The sequence below is a fragment of the Porites lutea genome, chromosome 3 (assembly GCF_958299795.1).
Source record: "Porites lutea chromosome 3, jaPorLute2.1, whole genome shotgun sequence".
Taxonomy (NCBI): Eukaryota; Metazoa; Cnidaria; class Anthozoa; order Scleractinia; family Poritidae; genus Porites; species Porites lutea.
In genome coordinates, this window is record NC_133203.1 from 29,169,992 (window position 1) to 29,190,068 (window position 20,077).

The 20,077-nt window shown below is 38.6% G+C and overlaps 1 protein-coding gene across 1 annotated transcript; it reads left to right on the forward strand.

Annotated features, from left to right (window-relative positions):
• Positions 1–1,343: 1,343 nt before the first annotated feature.
• On the forward strand, positions 1,344–17,536 carry LOC140932121 (uncharacterized). The gene is made up of 11 exons (XM_073381767.1): positions 1,344–1,440; positions 2,556–2,798; positions 4,868–4,988; positions 6,576–6,647; positions 7,783–7,854; positions 10,625–10,696; positions 11,991–12,062; positions 13,024–13,095; positions 14,440–14,511; positions 15,604–15,675; positions 17,439–17,536. Exons 1-11 carry the CDS (start codon positions 1,344–1,346, stop codon positions 17,512–17,514), a joined length of 1,041 nt encoding a protein of 346 aa, XP_073237868.1. The 3' UTR covers positions 17,515–17,536.
• The last annotated feature ends 2,541 nt before the right edge of the window (positions 17,537–20,077 follow it).

The window sequence follows — 20,077 nt, forward strand, 5'->3', positions numbered from 1 at the left end:
GAATTACATGTCGAACAAATTAACTTTTATTACTTACTATTGGTACAAAAGACTTTTCATACGTGGTTTCCATTTTGGTTAAATCTTTATAGTGACCCGCGCCACATCTTTCCGCCCGAAGACGTCTCCGACTGCGGCCGAAACCGAAGCAACCCGCTAATTACGGACAAAAACCTACGGCGCCCTGTGGTAACTTTTACGTTTACGCGCAACCTTTTATTACGTTACCTCTACCGTAAAATTCCGGTTATAAAATAAAGCCCCCTACTTATAAACCCTTCCCCCCCCTCCCCGTTTATAGGCCCATCTACCAGTAAATAAAAAAATATGTCCATTTATATGCGCCCCTTTAGCTTGTATGAAAATGTATTCGATTTTTCACGACGTTTTGAAGCTTAAAATAGCAAGTATATGAAGAAAGTATTTTGATCAGCACGGCGATGTAGCTTGTTATGAAACGCCTTTTTTAGTCTAGTTATAAGCAGCCCCGGATGACCACCCAGTTTATAGGCCCTCCTAAAATCCCTTACCAAGTTGTATAAGACCAGGGCATAGGGAAGTTACGGTATTTTATTTACGCGTGTAAAAATTGCTCGACGGTGGTAAATCCAAAGTAAAGGTCCCACTCGCTTGGAGCTCAAGGATTGTTTTGATTGGATACACGTATATCATATGACGTCATTTTTGGCGGAAAGACAAAAGCAAAATTCTGGATAATATATACTATTACTGGGGGTTCAGTATTCTCCGCTGGGAACTAAAACCCATTTTCATGTAGATTCTTCCAAAAGAATTGTATTGTATTGACCACCATCATGGCACCTTGTCACTTGGTTGCAAATCAAGAACCTCAATGAAGTGGCTTCCCTCGGGGAAGGGATACTAGCCTTAATTTTTTATAGTGATCTTGACCTTACATAATAAAAGTTCTGTTAACAGTGCTGATTAATTTTCTACACTCGGACCATGGTAACCGGCTGTTATTTAGAGGGTGGCCGCATAATTTATATAGACGTTTGACTGTAGTAGCCTACACAAGAAGAGGTAAATGTGTCTGGCTGCACTTTCAGTAACGCGAATGTAATGAATCCAACCTCAGTTAATAGACATTCGAGCACTATGTTAATACGCATGCTTGTTTCAAAGAAAATTTGTACTTGAAGAATAGTGATCTATGATGAAAACAAAAATGCTCTGCCTTTCCAATTCTCAAATGCGGGAAGGGAAAAATCATTTGAATCGCGAACACATTATTTTCTTTTAGCTATGACTACTTGGAGATTTTCGACGAAAATAACAGGTCACTTACACCAAAATACTGCGGAAAGCGCACTGGGAAGGAAATGTATGTCCGTGGAAAGCAAATAGGGATAACATTTTATTCAGGAAAATGCTGCCAGGAAAGAGGATTCCATCTGTTATTCACTGCCCTTAAGCCAAGTAAGTAACCAGGATGAACAAGGTTTTTCTGTTTGAATAACTCAATAGAATTGTCGCAAGGGAAAAGAACAACTTTTTGTGCTGCGACTTTCATCCACTTTCAGAGACATTTAGAATCTTAAATTAGGAAATGATGAGATAAAAACTGTCTAAAACAAATCTTATTAGTGAAACTGGCATGAATATACGGATAATGAACAATACGCGGAAAGTAAAGGCAAAAATTTGGTCACGTGGCACAAATTGACGTTTGCTGTTAACGGGAGTTTTCATCTCTCCATTGAGAGTAAGATCATTATGTCGAGACTCGATCTTAACTATGTGGAGCAAAAGTCGTCCAGAATATAGCCTCCTAGCAGCTGTCACTACGTCCTCGAGTGCACCCCAAAATAAGAGCATTTACAAGCGGGTCTTAACAATTGCATTCACAACTTAGAAGTAAGATAGACTACAATTGAAGTTACTAATTAATTTCCACAGGGTGTAACCTACGACTGCAAGGGCTAAGTTAATATATTTTAAATGAAAGGCAAGTTAGATGTGATTTGACATGAGTTACACATGTAACCTTCTCAAAATTTAAATACAGACGAACCTCCATGTGCGACCACCTCTCGTAAGCGACCACGTCTCATGCGCGACCGCCTATCCGAAACACCAAAACATTCCCAGTCGAAGCCTTACAGTTAGAACCTCTAGTAAACGGCCACCTCCTGTACGCGACCGCGACCACTTTTTGGGCCTAATAGCTTAATGATTTTCTATCGTTTTAACCTCTTGTAAGCGACCACTTGACACATTCTCTGATCTCTATGTTCGCTGTGTGCACTGTGCTGCTCCTGAATATACAAAGAACTTTAGTGACGACATGGAACTACACATGGCGTAACTTACAAATTGCATGCAATAAATTATCTTCCATAAAGTAGATGTGCCCGGACCTCTTCTCGGAAGAGGCCCCATGTGTCTCGATTCTTGTAAGCGACCACTAAGTCTTTGTATTATGGGTAGTCGCTTAAGGGAGGTTCGACTGTATCACATTTTTGTGTCCAAAAATACTGTTGTGCCCCCTCAAAAAAAACATACATTTCGATACTCTCTTTTATTACTTTTAGCTCCACCTAAGATAATTCTACCAGATCCTGATCCTGTTGTTCGAGCATTCGCAGGAGCAGATTTGTGGATTTCAGTGACTGGAACTCCTCCCATATCCATTACGTTGAAAAATGACACTGCTGTACTTGAAAATGGAACCAAAGATATTAGGCACCGGCTAACCAATGAAGGAAACTACAGTTGCATCGCAGTAAATGATTACGGAAATATCACTAGTGTCAATTTCAGCGTTGTCTTTATTGGTGCGTATTTCCTCTACCATATGTAACTATAATCTCTCAAAAGTACTTTTTCTTGCAGTGCTAAGCTTTCACTAACTGATTCTACCCGTTTGAAACGCCATTACATACACTGCTTTTAAATATCTTATAAGGCTATAAAACCTATAAATTCCAAAACAACAGCACGATTTTTCCACATTTACTTTTTAACAAATGGACAAACTGTCATTGATAACATTTGGACCATGTGCGCAGCTTATTTACTAGATTTACCTCTTTTCTCGTCAATTCCCACACCGAGAGTGCAAATGCAAAGAATTAGTGTTGTTAGCAAACGAGGCTTGGTGTTCAATTAGGTCGTTTGGCGTAAACACGCATGAGGGCTATTTTGAGCATAATTGACTTTAATTCTATGATTAAACAAGGTTGTATATCGACTTATATACTATTGTGAGATCTGTAAATCTGCCATACATTATTTGGTCGAAGGCCGCCCTTTCTCTCTCATTCAGGTGGCTTTAAGTAATTCAGCTGACTGTAGACTTTGTATTTTTTAACAAAAGAACAAAATACGCTGTATTAGTGAAGGACTCGGGGGCGGGGGGGGGGGGGGGGGGGGCTGGTCCTTGTTGCTCTGTTCCCTTCAAAACTTTGCTTTTTGCCCTTGTTTCCTCTGTTATTCGAAATTTGTTACCTGCGTTTCCACTGTGCGCACCTTACAGTAACACCCCCCCTCCCACCTCAACACCCCCAAAAGGCGTCATCTAATAGGTCAACAACGAAATAACCTATCAGGAGCCAACTATTTAACTTTTGAGGAGGGGGGAGGGGGATTTTGAAAAAAAAAAATATCCCGCACAAGTCCATCGTCCGTTCACGTGCAATGGGCAAGACAAAAAACCAGTGATTAGGAAGCTCTCAATTTCAGAATTTTCCAGGGAAGAATACCCCCAGACCCCTTTAGATAAACTCACACCTTTGGCATTTGTTGAGCTCATGCTACGCGTGAGCTAGCCCAACCAATCCAAAATATGATCCGCGGTCTCTGCTAGTTCCTCTTTTTTGTTGTCAATTTCAAAGTCATGGATGGTGTTGTGATTTCAAAATCACGCAAACTATTGGAGAAAAAAAATTCATGCAAGTACATAATCTAAGAAAAAAATAATGGTGCATGAATTGGTCGAAAAAAAAATCACGCCCACACCAAATCACCTAACCCTCCCCTCATAGTAAAATGGTTAGTCCCTTAGAGTGAATATCAGTCCAGAGTATGTGTGACCATAGTTATTAGAGGACACTGGTTATGAAAAGCGGCAAACATCAATGATAAAAACAACAGTGCTGCAGTTTATGTTGGAAGCACCCTGAAAGTGCACAATCCTTTGTTTTCTGTTGGCAAATTGTTACGGAATAAATTAATGCAACGTTTTTATTGGTCAATACAATCAAAATGATAGGAATTCTTTTGAACGTTGTGCACTTTCAGGTCCACAAAAACATATAACAAAGGAGTCTGACGGGTTTCATAACCATTCCACTCAATTAACTATGGTGTGACCAACTGTTGCAAGGACACGTATTCACAGGTTCTTGTACAGTTAGGAAAAAATTGAAATGTAAAATGATCCTTAGATTACAGTGTAATCTTTAGAGACGAAGTTGTTCGTGCAACCACTCTCTTAAGTGCTCTCTTGGAAATAACCGATTTGTTATGTGCTTAACAACCAGTCTTGCTGAGTGCACCTACACATTTGTGAGGAAATAAAACGAAAAAGAGCCCTTTAAACGACATAGAGACGGAGAGAGGTGACGCACAACAAGTACCTTTATGGTGTTAAATTGTATTTTTCCCTCATTATTGTTCCCTTGATTCCGAAAACCGTTTTATGTTCCCCTGTTCCAAATTGGGGATATTTTGGCTTTAATCCTCAATTCCCCAGCTTAAAGTTGCCATGTTCCCTCGTTCCCCAAAACTCCTGGGAGACCCTCATTAGTTGTATTAAAATTGATGTACGGGAAAGAGGCTTTAACAAAATATATAATGAAAGATCTTTTATATAATTCTTACCTTTTTTGTGTTGTTTATTTAGATTGCAGACCTCAGTGTAGTATGTCATGGACCCTTGTTAACAGAAATTACTTAAAGTGCAGAAATATAACGTCACTCACGCACGTTTTAAAGAAATGTGTCCCTACGATTACGGAAACCTTGTAAGATATAAAGCTATTAGAGACTTTTAAATTCTGAGACAAGGACGACTACGAGTACGAGATTTTCTCAGTACTAAGTAGTACTCGCGCGTAAGCCAACATCATTTTGGCGGGAAAACGTGATAGCCGTCGTCATTCTACTAACAGTTTTAGCGAGAATGTCGTAGTGGCGGGAACAAGTTATCAAATTTTAGAGGTTGAATCATTTTGCGACCGGGAAAGGGCTAAACCTCCAATAAAAATAACCGCACTAATTTTTCAGGTGAAAAATAGTACAATGAAGTTTCCGGGTTGGATATTTTTCGAGAATAAGCGAAAAAACTGTAAGTTAAATCTCGTAATCGTAGTCATCCTCGTCCTCAAATCTAAAGCTCTCTATTTATGTATGCCAATGGACTCTTGTGAGCTCTACAGCGTATAAGAATCTGTATATCTCCATAGTATCTCCATTCATTACATATCAAATAACTGTAACGTGAAATATTGAAGACATGACATCAGCTGAGATACATGTATGTTAGGCTGTTTGCAGTCCGCCTTTTCTCTTAAAATCCGTCTAGTTCTTATCTCAGCCAGCGCGATTGCAAACCACGACGCTATGTTACAATAAGGGATTGGGACCAGACGACAAAAGACGGACTGCGGACTCTTATTTTTTCTTCTCGGGCTTACGCCCTCGTTTTTCGCGTGCAGTTACTTGACAAAGAAAACTAAGAGACTGCTCGCAGTCTACATGTGTGTAGGATGGGATAGACCGTGAATTTATTTAACCTCGGTAGTTTTATCTGCTGCAGGCCACGCAGATTTACATAAAAGCCGTGCATTAACTAATATAATATCCATTAGAATCCTTAGTTTCTGTATATGAAAAGGTGTAAGTAAAACTATGAAGGTCAGTGGCGGATCCAGGGGAGGGGCCCGGCCCGGCTCCCCTTATTTTTAGACCAAACTGAGGCCCGAAAAGCCGAAAAAAAATTTTTGGAGACCCCTCTCCCTTTATCTCCGGGTCTGGATGACCGCCCCACCTTATCTGAGGGTCTGCATCCGCCACTGAAGGTGATTTGTAGTAAAAAGAATAATTCTCAACATTACATTAAAGAATGAAAGAATATCTGAACAAAGGCCAGGCAAACAATTCTAGAACAAAGGCCTTGGGACATTTATTTCTGGAATTTTTTCCGACCTTTGACATACTTGCATTTGTTGCTTGCAAGTGACTCTCGAATACCGATATTCTGATAACATTATACTTGTAAATTGTAATTTGTTTACCCACGGAGCACTAAGGAGTTCATAAGAACTCGTTTAAACGTGTCCGTGCCTTCCAGATCTAATTGGAATTTGAACGTGTTGGTTTTTAAGGAGAGGGGAAAACCGGAGTACCCGGAGAAAAACCTCTCGCAGCAAGGGAGAGAACCAACAACAAACTCAACCCACATATGGCGTCGACGCCAGGATTCGAACCCGGGCCACATTGGTGGGAGGCGAGTGCTCTCACCACTGCGCCGCTCCCATACTATTAAGAGTAATAAAAACGTTTGTTTTAATTAGGCCAACATACCAAGTATTTTATTTTTTGTTCGACAGGGATTTATCTTCGAATAATATCCAAAATCTACAGAAAGACGACTTTGCCAGATTGAAAAATCTGAGACAACTGTAAGTTAACAGAGATCTCTGCCCCGGAAAGCAAACGATAAGAGCTCTCCTGAGGGGAGGAGAACCTCTGAACATTTGGGTACTAATCTTTTGATATACTTGCATTTGTTGCTTGCAAATAACTTTCGCCTTACTGATTTTCTGATAACATTATACTAAGAGTAATAAAAACGTTTGTTTTAATTAGGCCAACATGCCGAGTATTTCTTTTTCTTTTTCGACAGGGATTTATCTTCGAATAATATCCAAATTCTACAGAAAGATGACTTTTCCAGATTGAAAAATCTGAGACAACTGTAAGTTAACAGTAATCTCTGCCCCAGTCGGTACCAATGACAAAACGCCAAACAAAACAAACAATAAGAGTTCTCCTGACAATAGTAGAACCTCTGAACATTTGGGTACTAATCCAGATGCTCTGCCAAAGGCCATCGGTTTAATGACCTTACCTCCCACCTTTCTTATGTGGTTTCGACCGAGAGCATCTATCACGACTGGTAACTAGCAGGTCAAAGGCTTGACCTCTGTTGGGAGAACAGGTAGTTTCTTTTAGAAAAGGCGCCTCTGTTACTTCCTGGAGAACATTTCCACATAATAAGGAGGCTGATTTTCAAGCCAAGTTAAAAAAGGCATCAACATTGTTAATGGCAGCTTAATTATCCGACTATCACAAATGGGCAATTTTAAAAATGTTACTTATACAAAAAAAACCCTAACATACAGTAGGCAGCTTGACCAAGTAGTCAGAGCGTTTGACTTCCAATCCAGATGCACTGCCTTTAAGTTTCACCCTAACCGCTAGCTGAATTTGTTCAAGGTCACCCAAGTTTAAATCCTCGACCACTCTTGTGAATAGCCACCTTACCAATAAGGTGAGACGTGAATCACAAGTAGTAGATCGTTACTAGCTTAACATCAATCCCTTCCAACTTTGAATCTCAGGCTAAGGATTCGCCCTGTTAGGTTTGGACTGCCTACTTTAGTAGTTTGGTCTTTGTTCCCGAATGAACATCTTGACGGGGAATGTCGATTCTAAGTAATGGTGCATGTTGTCGTCTTAATCAGGGAGTATTTACAACAGAAAAGCTTTCTCTCACGTCAAAGCTTTTATCTTGATTCCCAATGACTCTTTCAGGATCCTGTCTTCTAACGCCATTGGACTTTTGCCAGAGAGTGTGTTTGCCTCTCTTGAAAATCTTGAAGAGTTGTAAGTTATTTTGTTCAAATAATTATCTGTAGGAAAAGTTTTGGAACATTTGCTGTTATCAAAGGCGCTTTGTAGTCCATTACAACATATAGATTTAGCCAGGGCTAAAAGCGAAGCCTCCGTTTACATACTCATAATATAAGCAATTAATAAATATGATAAACGCTAAGCTACTAAAAAAATCCTTTTGAGGGAGGGGCTGAGTGATTACAGGAAAAAGGATCCGGCAAAATACCTGAAATGACAACTCTCCCATCAAACTAAGTCTTATGTTTACAGCCAAAAAAATTGTTTTAATGCACGAAACTCTTTGGTAGCAGCCAATTTACAGGTTACGATTTCTAGCGCCAATGTGGCGCTTTAGCATCGCCGACGAAGACGGCAGCGAAAACGTCACTTTTAAAGTTTCGTCAAACTTTGTCGCGTTTATTCCAATTCGCTGAAAATGTCAAATGTATATAGGCGAATTTTCCAGGGGTTGATTTCTTGGGGAATTAAATAACAACTTATGGGCGCAACTGATATGAACGCTAGGACCCTAAATGAAAGTACCCCAAACCTTGTAGTTTTTATGACAGTGCGTAATTACGTTATCTAACTTGTCACTGCGAGAACTTTTACTGCACCTTTCCGTTGTTTTGAACGAGGTACTGCTTACAGTAAATTGAAGAGCAAATAACTGAGGTGGAATTAGGGGTCGTCATGACCAATGTACCGACTGTTCCAGTTCAGTGGCCACAATAATCACCTGCTGGTTCTAAAACAATGGAAAGGTGCACTAAATCGGAAAATGCCCTCGCCCCTTGGATAATAACCTCTCGCGTCTTAAAAAAAGGCCTCAGACATTACCTTATATACATGTATAATTAATACCTTTAATCTAAATTTATAGCATCATCCACTGAAGGGTAAACAAAATTTGCATCAAAGCCGGAACATCTTGAATGCCTGCTCGTTGATTTTAGTGATTTCTCAAATTAACCAGTAACAAAATATTTTATTTTCAGGAAGCTGGTTTCAAATAAGATACCAAAGCTACCGGAAAGCATTAAAAACCTGAAAAAGCTAGAATTCCTGTATGTAAAAAACAGTATAGCCGGGAAACACGGGGAATATTATTATTTTTGTATATCTCTGAAATATTATACACTTAATGTCAGATCCCGAAAGAAACAGTTAGTTTTGTTTTCCCGAGAGTCCTAATGTTTCCCGAGACGAAGTCGAGGGAAACACCAGGGCTCGAGGGAAAACAAAACTAACTGGTTTCCCGAGGGACCTGAAATTAAGTGTTTTGTTATATTTCTAGACTTTCACTTCAACAACAACAAAAGAATAACCGGAGCGAACCAAAACAGTCGACTCGGTACTTATAACAACACAAATTTAATTCTTAACACCGCTGAATGCATGATTTACAAAGTACATTCCTTATATTATCTGCGTCTTTTTCCTCCACTAGCTACAGTTTTTCTTCTGGGAACTTTTGGAATAACTTTAAAACTCGTTGCTATTTAGCTTGAGGCTTCGTGTTTGTGTTGTTGTGTTTATTCACAAAAGAGAAAACTGGCAGGACCTGGCGGTGTTTTTCCCGCCTTTTTTCACGCCACTTTCCACCATGCTTTTATCACGTGCTCTAATGTAGCCCGAGCGGGGTACATTGCTCAATGTATCACATCACTGTATCGCGGGCTCAATTGTACAACTTATTGAGCTCACGTGTTTGTTAAAAGTACGCACTGACCAGTTATTAGTTTTAATTGTCCACAGGCTCAATAACTTCCGCTGTTTTACATTAATAGCGCTAAAAAGGCCATAAAATAACTAACTTATAAACCTCGTCCCTTCGGTCATTACAGGCGAATCTCAGAACTCGGCCTTGATGTATTATGACCTCACTCTTGGTTAATAAGTGGTATTTAATCCTTCCAATTTTACTTTTTAATTGTAAAACTAAAATAAAAGATAGATAGGCAAGGGAAATAATTAACAGAAGAGGCGTCGAGGTGTCATCGTGTAGGACACCTACTAAGATAGGAAGAGTGTCGGTCTCACCGTGTGAAGATGAGTCTTTGGCTGAGATGTTGATGTAGATATCGCTGATAGTTTGGACGCTTGCTGTGGGAATCCCGTAGGCCCTTATTTATCGAGACGGGCGGACTAGAACGATTTTTTGATCATGTGACGCATGCTTTTAAAATGTTAGACTTGTTGATCATCGAACAGTTAGCGTGGTTAGTAATGCATCAAATAGTGAGAGTCTGCGATCATAGTGAGAATTTGAAGTGGCAAAAGGGTTTGGATCCACATTACATAAGCAAACGGTTTCCAAAAAAAGATCGGAGGAAACAGGGACAGCATGGCAGCGAAGTTTCTTGTTTAGATCAGCTACAAAACAATTATTGGCTGAGGTTTTTGTAATATCCGGAATAATAGAGGTCGAAGTAGGTGTTGATAACGCTTACCGAAACTTGATTATTTGGATTGTACATTGTTTTGAAGAAAATAACGACAAACACACTTTCGCAAGGAACCTGAATTGATATTGTTATTGGAAATCATGCACTACGCGCGCAAACTACAGATTAGTCAGTCATTTGCTAGCAGCTAACTAACTAATTGGTAGGCTGCACTGATTTCCAAGATTTTGCTTTTAGCCAATGAGAAGACAGATAGTGTGTACAATGTATGATAGATCTATGATAAATTGAGGAAATATGTGACTTAGGGTGTGAAGCTGTTGTAATCAAGTTAAGTTGCTCTTCTTTTACAGGGATTTCGCCCACAATGCTTTAACAACTATTCCTGGGCGAGTGTTTTCTAACATGACGTACCTGTTCGGATTGTAAGTTACCAGTGTCAAATGTGACGATCAAACAGAAGGGAATAAAGCTTTGGAAACAAAGGACTGATTGGCAAGGGTTGCAAAATTTGGAATAAAATCTTCTCGTTAACGTCTGTTTAATCGTCTTACCTATGTATTTTAATACATAAAAAAGACCAATAAAAATTATTGGTCTTTTTTTGTTATATTTTTAGGGTTTTGCCTTTTTGGTGCTTTTATAATTACGCCAGATATTCACTTCCTAAATTAAAGTAATTTAACTATTGTTCCTTTACATTGCACTTTTGAGTCACTTATCGTCGCAAATTAATTCCTATTTGCCCCCACCTGTATGAAAATTTTAACAGTAACCTCGTTTTATTCACATCTGCCATACTTGAAAAATCAAAGCTCTGTGACGTCAGCTGTGTCTGTTCTCCGACAGATTACTGAGGATCGATCAATGCACGCGTATTATAAAGCGTATTCAGTATGTTGTATACAGTGGAACCCCGTTAATACGACCGCCTTCGGGGCACGGAAATGTGGTCGTATTAACGGGGTGGTCGTTTTAACGAACTAGGGTCTCAATATGGTGCAACACGCTTTAAGCATGTACTGCGCTTGACTACCTTTACTTCCGCTATAAATCAACATTTTTTCAACTTGCCACCGCAATTTATTCCAACTCAACAATATGTAACAATGACGTCTTTCAGTTCCTTCATAGTACAGGATAAGGCCTCTTTTGAAAAGACCTATTCTCTATATATTCCCTATATATCCCCTATATATTCGAGGAACCAGACTTTATATATTCTCTATATCAATTAAACATGCTATTAAAACTACAATAATGTCTGCCTAAAAACATTCAATTAGCGGGATAATTTTACAAGAAAAATAATAACTGAAGACTCCAAAAGGTGTTCGTTGGTCGTAGTAACGGCGTTTTCAAATAATAGAATTTGTGGGCTTTTCTTAGGGCTACAAAAAGTGGTCGTAATAAAGGGGTGGGCGTAATTAACCGGGTAGTCGTATGGTGAATCGATCCTCCGTAGACGAAAGAAAGAGCACTGTGAGATCACATCAAGTTTTAGAGTGTTATTATATGACATCAGCAAGGCCATGCTGTTTTGCGGAAAACTTTTTGATGAAAAAAAAATGATAGCAAATAGAATTGAAATAGCTTTGACATAGGAGTCCCAAACCAATCTGTAAAATCTGGACTCTTTTGAATGCCATTTGCTTAACCGTTGACCATGTGAGTGAAAGTGCTTTAATCATCAATGTTATTTTTCCTAATTTTTGACAGGTATTTATGGCATAACCGTATAAACGTTTTATCTAAAGAAGCATTTATCAATTTGAGTTACCTGCATTTGCTGTAAGGGGACAGATTTATACCTTAATTCAATATACATGACATGGTTGAAATAACGCTTCAGATTATAGTCAATTTTCTAAATACAGTAGAGCAACACTCTCCTTAAAGACAATGATGTAAAGCTACAATCACCTACAAAACTAGTTGACACGTATCTTACCACCTAACATAATAACCCCTCTGCCTATGTAGTGTTTCATATAAGGCAGCGGCGTACACTGCAAAACAAACCAGAAAACTGTTTAGGAGGGGCCATATTCAGAAGTATCAAAGGAAGCTAATTCTACCTGATCATAAAGCCGAGCACTTAGTACACTTAAATCTATCCGTCGTAGTCATTCCGGAGAATATCAGCCATAGTGTTAGAAGCACTCAATCTCGCTGACATTTAACAACCTGCTAGATGTTTCCCGACAGGATACTGGATGCGTCTTGCTGTGTACAGGGTCGTTGCTAGTAGACTATTAGCGGCAGATACAAGAAGAAATGCGGGTTTTTTGGGTGTTATTGGATTATGGTATTCAAATAGACAATATCATAAAAGAGACGATGCAAAATGGGTGGGAGCGCCAAAGGCCCTAGAAATCTCAAAATAAGGACGTCTTTTAAGTGGTATTATTGACATTTTTTCATGATGTACAAGGTTAGTTCTAGGCATAGTATTGATATTTCGCGTTTCTTAAATTTTGATAGTGATTCGCTAACCAGAGGGTTATCATCTTTCGAAACAATGAGATCTTTGTCTCAATCACTAGTTTGCATAGTTGTGTGTATTGAACGTGAATTAAAGTATGCAGGGTTAAAGGAGAAAGGAATGTATACTGTAGTACTTGTAGCTTAAATTCAATGGCGTTTTTAAGCTAAAAAAAGGTGTAAAGTGCATAACTTAGGTCTTTACTTTGTTACATAAACCTTCAGTCATGTCAAATGAAGATTTGTGGTTCCTTTTTGTTACATGCAGGTATTTGTCTTCAAACGCCCTTACATCATTACCCGAAGGAGTTTTCGCGAGTCTAGAGCGACTAGCTATGCTGTAAGTCGCGCAAAACTGTGACTTTTTCTCGCCGGTTTTAGATGAGTTTGTAGGTCAGTCTCTTTTAATAATTATGATTCATGTTATGTTTCTTGCAAGGAATGCATGATGAATGCACCTGGATATTTAAAGGGGCAATGTCATGATGATATTGCTGGCTCTGGTCAGTTCTGTTCTGAAGTCGTTACTTAGTGCCTTTACACATACACAAAATACTCCTGTAGAGATATCAAGTCGATATCATTAAATTTCACCAAGGAACACTTACCTAGCCTGAATCTCAGACGTCCCCTCGAATCGAGCACACTCCAGAGAGGGATGTCTGAATCGCCAAACAGTCGCATATGTTATGTAAAATTATGAGAAATTTAAGGGGAACTGTCTTTGATATTCAGCGGATCGCATGCGCTGGTAGGGCTCAAACTTTCGACAATCTTTATCGTAAACAGCAAAATAGCCATTGTCGTCGAAACTATATTTGTTGAATTGAACCGACTTGACTTGACTTGACTTGACTTTTCACATTGATTCTTCATTCGTAGTGACTACGAATGAAGAATCAATGCGAAAAGTCAGTGGGTTTCATTTAGAGACGATTTGTGCTTAGTTTTGGCATTGATTTCGTTTATGGGAGATTTATAATATGCTTGTGTCGAGCTAGCAAATTGTCGAACTTCCTATCATTTCCAATGTGAAGTGTAATGATTTTGTTAGTTTTTCTTTTTTTTGCTTGCTTGCACTCTGTCTTCTTCGTTAAGGTTGATTTACAAGTGTCCGCGATCAAGTTTTATTTTTGAATTATGTCGCCAATCAAGCAAAAGATTCGTTCATAATACTGTATGTAGTTAACATTTTGCACGTTTAACGCATGACGATTCAAGAGTAAAACAACTCTGTACCATGTAGACGTACCTTTCCGGACGATATTTCTTTTTTTTTTAATGAATTTCCTTCCGGGAGTATGTGACTCGAAAGAGACGTCTGGAATTCAGGCTTTCACTAACCATAATATTGTCTTGGGTGATTTTTGCAGGCGTGGCATTAGAACTTGAAAACGTTGGCCCATGCAACTTTTTCAAGTCTCAATCCATGCCCATCCTTCGTATCCCTTGCAAAAGACGACAAGAAATAGTTTCAATGCCTAAATATAGTCTTGAATAACTGAACTGGACCATTGTTTTGGTATTCAATTGTGGCATAAAATTATAGCAAATTATTATATTACATATCCATAATAGACTATTGGTTCTTTTTCATTCGCGAAACCCATTAGCCATGTATTCGCTATAATAACCACATATTATCTTAAGTTTAAAATTTGTCATTTGAATAACTTCTACGCAGATATTTGTCTTCAAACGCTCTAAGAGTGATACCTGAAGGGATGTTTGCTAACCTGAGCAATTTACAACTACTGTGAGTAAGATTAACTGAACTTTGTGAGCGTAGCTTGCACAAAAAGTTAACTGTTCTTCCATATAAGCAGACTATTGTTTTGAAAATATCGGCACAATGCATTCTGCTTAAAATCGCTTGGCAGTCCCGATAACTTGCTCTTAGGATGTACTTGTTAATAAACTTTCGTCTCATCTATTTTTGTTGATCATGTTGTATTTTTCATTTTAAATATTATTATTTTCCCTTTCAATAGATTATATTTGTTTCCTTTTGACGAGGATGATAAAATCAATAAAAGTAATGTGGAAACAAAAAATGGAAACACCTTATAACAAACAGTTGTTTAAACTGGTGGAATTTAACCAATAAAAAAACCAACAAAGAAAAAAATTGGACCCTAAACTGTTGACGAATACCGTAAATTTCCGAAAATAAGCCCCTCCATGTATAAACCCCTGCAATGATAACCCCCCCAAACTCATAACGCTATTAACCCTCCGTTAAATCGCCCCTCCAAATATAAGCCCCCCCCCCCCGGGGGGCTTGTACTTGGAAATTGCCCTCAATAGACCAATTTGGGTAACTCAATGTTGTACCCAATTCAAACCCCTTGGGAATAAAACTTTTTGTTTCAGGAATTTCCATATCATTTAAATGTGAATGCCACCTTATAATGCAAATACGGTGCACAAAGAATCTTAACCCCGAGAGATCTGAATTGGGTACAACATTGCGTTAGCCGAATTGGTCTATTTACAAAGTAAAACAAAGCAAAAACGGTAAATTTCCTTCCAACTAAAAGGCTGCCCAATCGATTTTGAAACGTAAATTTCCCTCGGTACATAAGCCCCTCAAAAAGAGCCTATGAAAAATATAAGCCCCGGGGCTTAATAAGGTGATGTATACTACAACATTCGCCATTGGCACACCTCCCATAACACTCCTTGTATGCCCTTAAAGTTTTGAATAACCTCTGTTAGTTTAAATGTCTCCTGGGTATTGAATGTCCCTGGAGTAATTGAAGACAATGCTTATGCAAACTTTTTTTGGCAAACAAGGTGCCTTATGGGAGACATGCAAACGACTAATTTTACTTTAATTTTTTCCCAGAGACCTTTCGTTGAACAAAATAAGGGAACTACCTGTAACTACCTTTGTCAACCTCGGTAAACTACATTTAATGTAAGTAATAAAAAACACAGCCTACAATCATTCAATAAAATTTTAGAAAAAAATGCAAAGGCACAAATGTTATTATCATCATCAAATGTAGTGGCATTTTTAAACAACAAGAACAATGCGATTTTTTAATGGAAGGATGAAACTGACAGAAATGCTTATTAAGACAAATTAAACGTAGGATAATGTTCATCGGCCCTTCCTAAAGAATGTGAAACCACTGATCATGGAGAAGAAAACATTTAAAGGGACTGGTTCACGATAATGCGCATGCGCGCCGTTTGTCTCTTCAGAATAAATTTGTCGGGTCAACACTAAATTCGAAATCGCCATTACCGGTACAATCATTGAAAATCCTTCGTTTTATTCGGACATCCGTCGCTTTGGCTGGTCTAGTTTTACTTCGGTAGTGGTGATTAACGTGTGGTTGTGTCGTTTGACTGGTTACGTTTTAAGAAGACGCAAAAAATAATGATTTGATGATGGAGGTTCAGAAGAACATCGTGGCGGTACGGCAACAGGACGTTCTCAAGAGTCTCTGGAGATAGAGAAGCTTAGCCTATCGATCTGGTATGGTTCTAGGAGTAGTGTGTGGCATACGAAAAGAATACACGACACTTGGAAAGTGGTTAAAGGCATGAGTTCGTTCAACTTTGATTTAATTTTTGACTCCGACCTGTAGTTATACCGCAACAGGCCGCGCGATCTTCACCGATCTGGTACACTTGAAATGTTCCTTGTATCTTTGCTTTACGATCGTATATGTTTAAGAATTGATGTTTTTAAATAAATTATTGCCTGAATATTCTGTTTATAATCTAGTTTCCTTATCTGTGCTACTCGATAACATTAGTTTTGCGGAACACTGACCCGATGCAACGCGAATGAATTTGTTCATTTGCTGATAAGCAATTGAAATTTATGCTCAGTTAAGGATAATTTTTATACTCATACGTTGTGTGTTTTTTGTCACCGGTCAGGCGCTATTTGTAGGTATTTCTGGGTTTATATAAGGCGAACTGAGAGAACAGCAATGAGATGTTTGTTTACAAATTTTGTTTGCCGATCGGTGACTGTTTTGTTAGCGTGGGTACGACCTCGTAAAAATACACGTCGGTAAATGTTTGTTTCAAAGCAGGACAGGGCTGTAAATCTTATTCTTATCGGCTGCAACATATATCTGAGGAGTAGTAAAGAATAAACTTGAATTATGGGGATAAATAAAATCAAACCAAATGCCCGGAAATACTCTCGCGTCGCGAACAATTAATTTGAATTTTGTAACTTTACTTGCGTGCATCTAACTCGCTTCCGATTGGTTGAAAAACAATCAGCTACTGTCAGAACTCACACATGCGCATTATCGTGAACCAGTCCCTTTAACGGAACTATCTTCCATTTCTAGCCATCTCCCTTTCGGGTTGAAAACGCTTCCCGTTCGAAAAGATTCGAAAATGGGGATAATGGATTTATTGAAAAATGGAACAAGGGAGATGAGAAACAGGCAGCCGTATATTATTAGCCCCGTTTGTTCGGTCCTTACTGCAAATTACGGATCCTCGTTTTTTTTTCATCGATGAAAAATACTCGGTCCGTAATTTACAGTAAGGACCAAAAACTCGCCTAATAAGAGGTATTTATATTGTACATCAGAAAAAAATGATAATTTGGTTCTGATATGAACAACTTACTTGCAAAGGAAGAAATGACTACCGGCGAAAGGTACTGCTTAATTCTACTGATTTATTAAGCTTTGTTTTCCGTAGAAATATTTCATCAAACGCCTTACCCGCGCTACCGAAAGACGTCTTTGCTAATCTAACAAGCCTGTTTACACTGTAAGTGGGAACCTACTCCTCGCATATATTTTGTATCCTACATTAGCATTATTATTATTGTTGTTGTCTTTGACAAACAATTTTCTTAGCGTTTATCAATTTTCTTATTTCTGGGAAAAAACTCTCCTTTAAAGGCAAAAAATCGGATTACTCGGGTGCTATACAAGTGAAGACGATTTATCCTACTGATATTAACAACATTCTTTGCGCCTCTGATTGGCAGAAACGTCAATGGCGTATAGAAAATTCTTAAATGTTTTTCAGTGAGTGCATCTAAGTACGTATAGTATGTAAAGTGTGTAAAGTATAGTATGTAAAGTGTAAATAAACCGTTACTATTTTCAGCTCTTGTCAAATTGAATTTCATTGAAATAATAAGTAACTCATAAGATGCCAGTTTATTTATTAAGATGTTTTCAAGTGTCCAGTTTTCGTCTCACGATCCTCGCGCTCCCACGGACCGTTTTCGTCTTACGATCTTTACGCTCCACAGACAGTTCTCGTTTTTTAAGAGGGAGTCTCCCTAAAACCGGTCCACTGCGTTTCGGGTCGGACAATCAATTTCCTTTAAACTTTGCCCATGAATATATCTTAGTCCAAAAGTAATTGAAACCGCATTAGTTTTTGAAAATATTTCAAAATAAAATTTTTCGGGAGGAAAATCACTTCAGCACTCGGAGGCCAAATTTTTGCAGTGACAAAGAGTAAAAATAGCGCATATTGCCGAGTTCACCACTTCAAAGTTTTGTACTTTCAACGACTTTTTTCACTTCCTAGGATTAAATCTGTCCTTAAATGATGTAAAGGACACAATTTTGGTCCTTCAAAAACAACTCGTGTCTACTAAATATTTTTTGATTTACACCCACTTTGCCGTACGCAGGAAATGACTCAAAAATGCATATTTTCATCGTAGCACTGTGCAAAATCCCCACATCTTCTGAACAAAATGTCTTTTCAGACCAACAAAGGGAATGTCCAAAAACATAGAAACATAAAAATATGTTGTGATTTTAACGATTTATCAGCACAGCTGATCGACGAAATATGCCTATTTTCTGTTATGACTGTTTACAATACACGATGGAAGGTCTTAATGCAAAGCCCGAATAACACAATAATTCATCAAATGTATCAAGTATTTTAAACTTTTTGTGACTTTTGACACAATAGAACATCATGTAGGAAAGGAAAGCCTTTAAGCCGAACGCATTAATACTACAGGTGTACCTGTTTACAGCGCTTGATCCGATCGAGTAGTCTTCGCTGTGTACACAAAACTGATATCACATGATGGCGCCTGTCACGCATTCCTATATCTGGAATCGTTACGCCGTGAAAACACTTTTTGCTAGTCTGACTAAAATTGAAAGGCAGGAAATTATCTTATCAATAGAGTATTCTATTATATTTATTGCTGTTTTCGTTGACAAGCTACAATATCAAGAATCATGCATGCATAAGTGCCCAGTTCATTAACAACAGCAACTTTTTAGTTTTCCACGAACAGGCTCCTGTCCATTCAGGTTAGCATTTATAAAACAATTGGTTGTCGCTATGAGCTTTCTCTTTGTTTTGTTTTATGCTTGTCGTTTAAGTTTGCATTTTTTATTATTTTTAATATATTTCATATTTCTGGTAGCCCATGGTATTAAACCGACGAGTACCTGTTTTCAGGTCTAATCAAGCTCCCCGACTCAGGGTGGGCCTGGGGATAGGGGTGGAGTGTACTTGCTGGCAGGAGGTCCGCTAGACTGTTCACAGTCCTCTATTTTTCCGTAAATCGTCGGTATCAAGCACATTCTCTAACAGGTGGCCATCTTGGTTTTAAAATGTACCGGGTTTAGCCTGGGGATGACTATGAAATCTACTCTTGGGGCAGCGGACCCAAGAAGGCCCGCACATCTGGACGATTTTACGGAAAGATAAGGGACAGTGAACAGTCTAGTGGCCCGCAAGCAAACATCCCCCTTGCTATTATCCTAGAACAAATACTGTATCTTTGAAACTAGGTTACCCTGCATTTAAAACTGGCGTGCTGGTTTACCTCGTTTAGCGCTTTCGATTTTGACTCCAGGGCTAAAAGCGCAGCTCTGACTCGTTAATTTACTCAAAGTTGTATTCCAGAAAAGAAAAATTAATAAAAATCGAATAATGCTAACCGGTGACGGCAACGAGAAATGCAAAAGAAATCAATAGGGCTTAAGAGCGAAAAAAAAAGTTTGCACGTGCAGCACATTTTTTTGTACATTTCTTTGTCATTGTTTTGCACGACTTCAACGTACGTGAAACGTCCTAGTTGCACGTTTTATGGAGAAAAAATCGTATATGTTCCTACGTTCCATTTTTGTTTCACTGCCGCTCATTTTAACCTTGCTGGCCGCTAACATTTGTCATTTTCTTATCACAGCTTTGAATTTTTTTATGTTTTTTTCTTCCGCAATGAACTTCGCCTCCTTTCTTTTTTTTTCTTTTTGTTTTGTTTTGTCAGTTTCGCTCTAGCTTTTTCTCTGTTATCGGTGTCAGTGTAATGGTAGTAGGGGAAACAGTCGAACGCACGATCACGT

What these genes read in the sequence shown, in the direction of transcription:
- LOC140932121 (XM_073381767.1), top strand. Translation starts at nt 1,344, where the DNA reads ATGTATGTCCGTGGAAAGCAAATAGGGATAACATTTTATTCAGGAAAA. An exon ending in TTGAAAAATCTGAGACAACT is followed by an intron (nt 6,648 to 7,782) that starts GTAAGTTAACAG and finishes TGACTCTTTCAG; the next exon opens with GATCCTGTCTTCTAACGCCA. An exon ending in ATGACGTACCTGTTCGGATT is followed by an intron (nt 10,697 to 11,990) that starts GTAAGTTACCAG and finishes AATTTTTGACAG; the next exon opens with GTATTTATGGCATAACCGTA.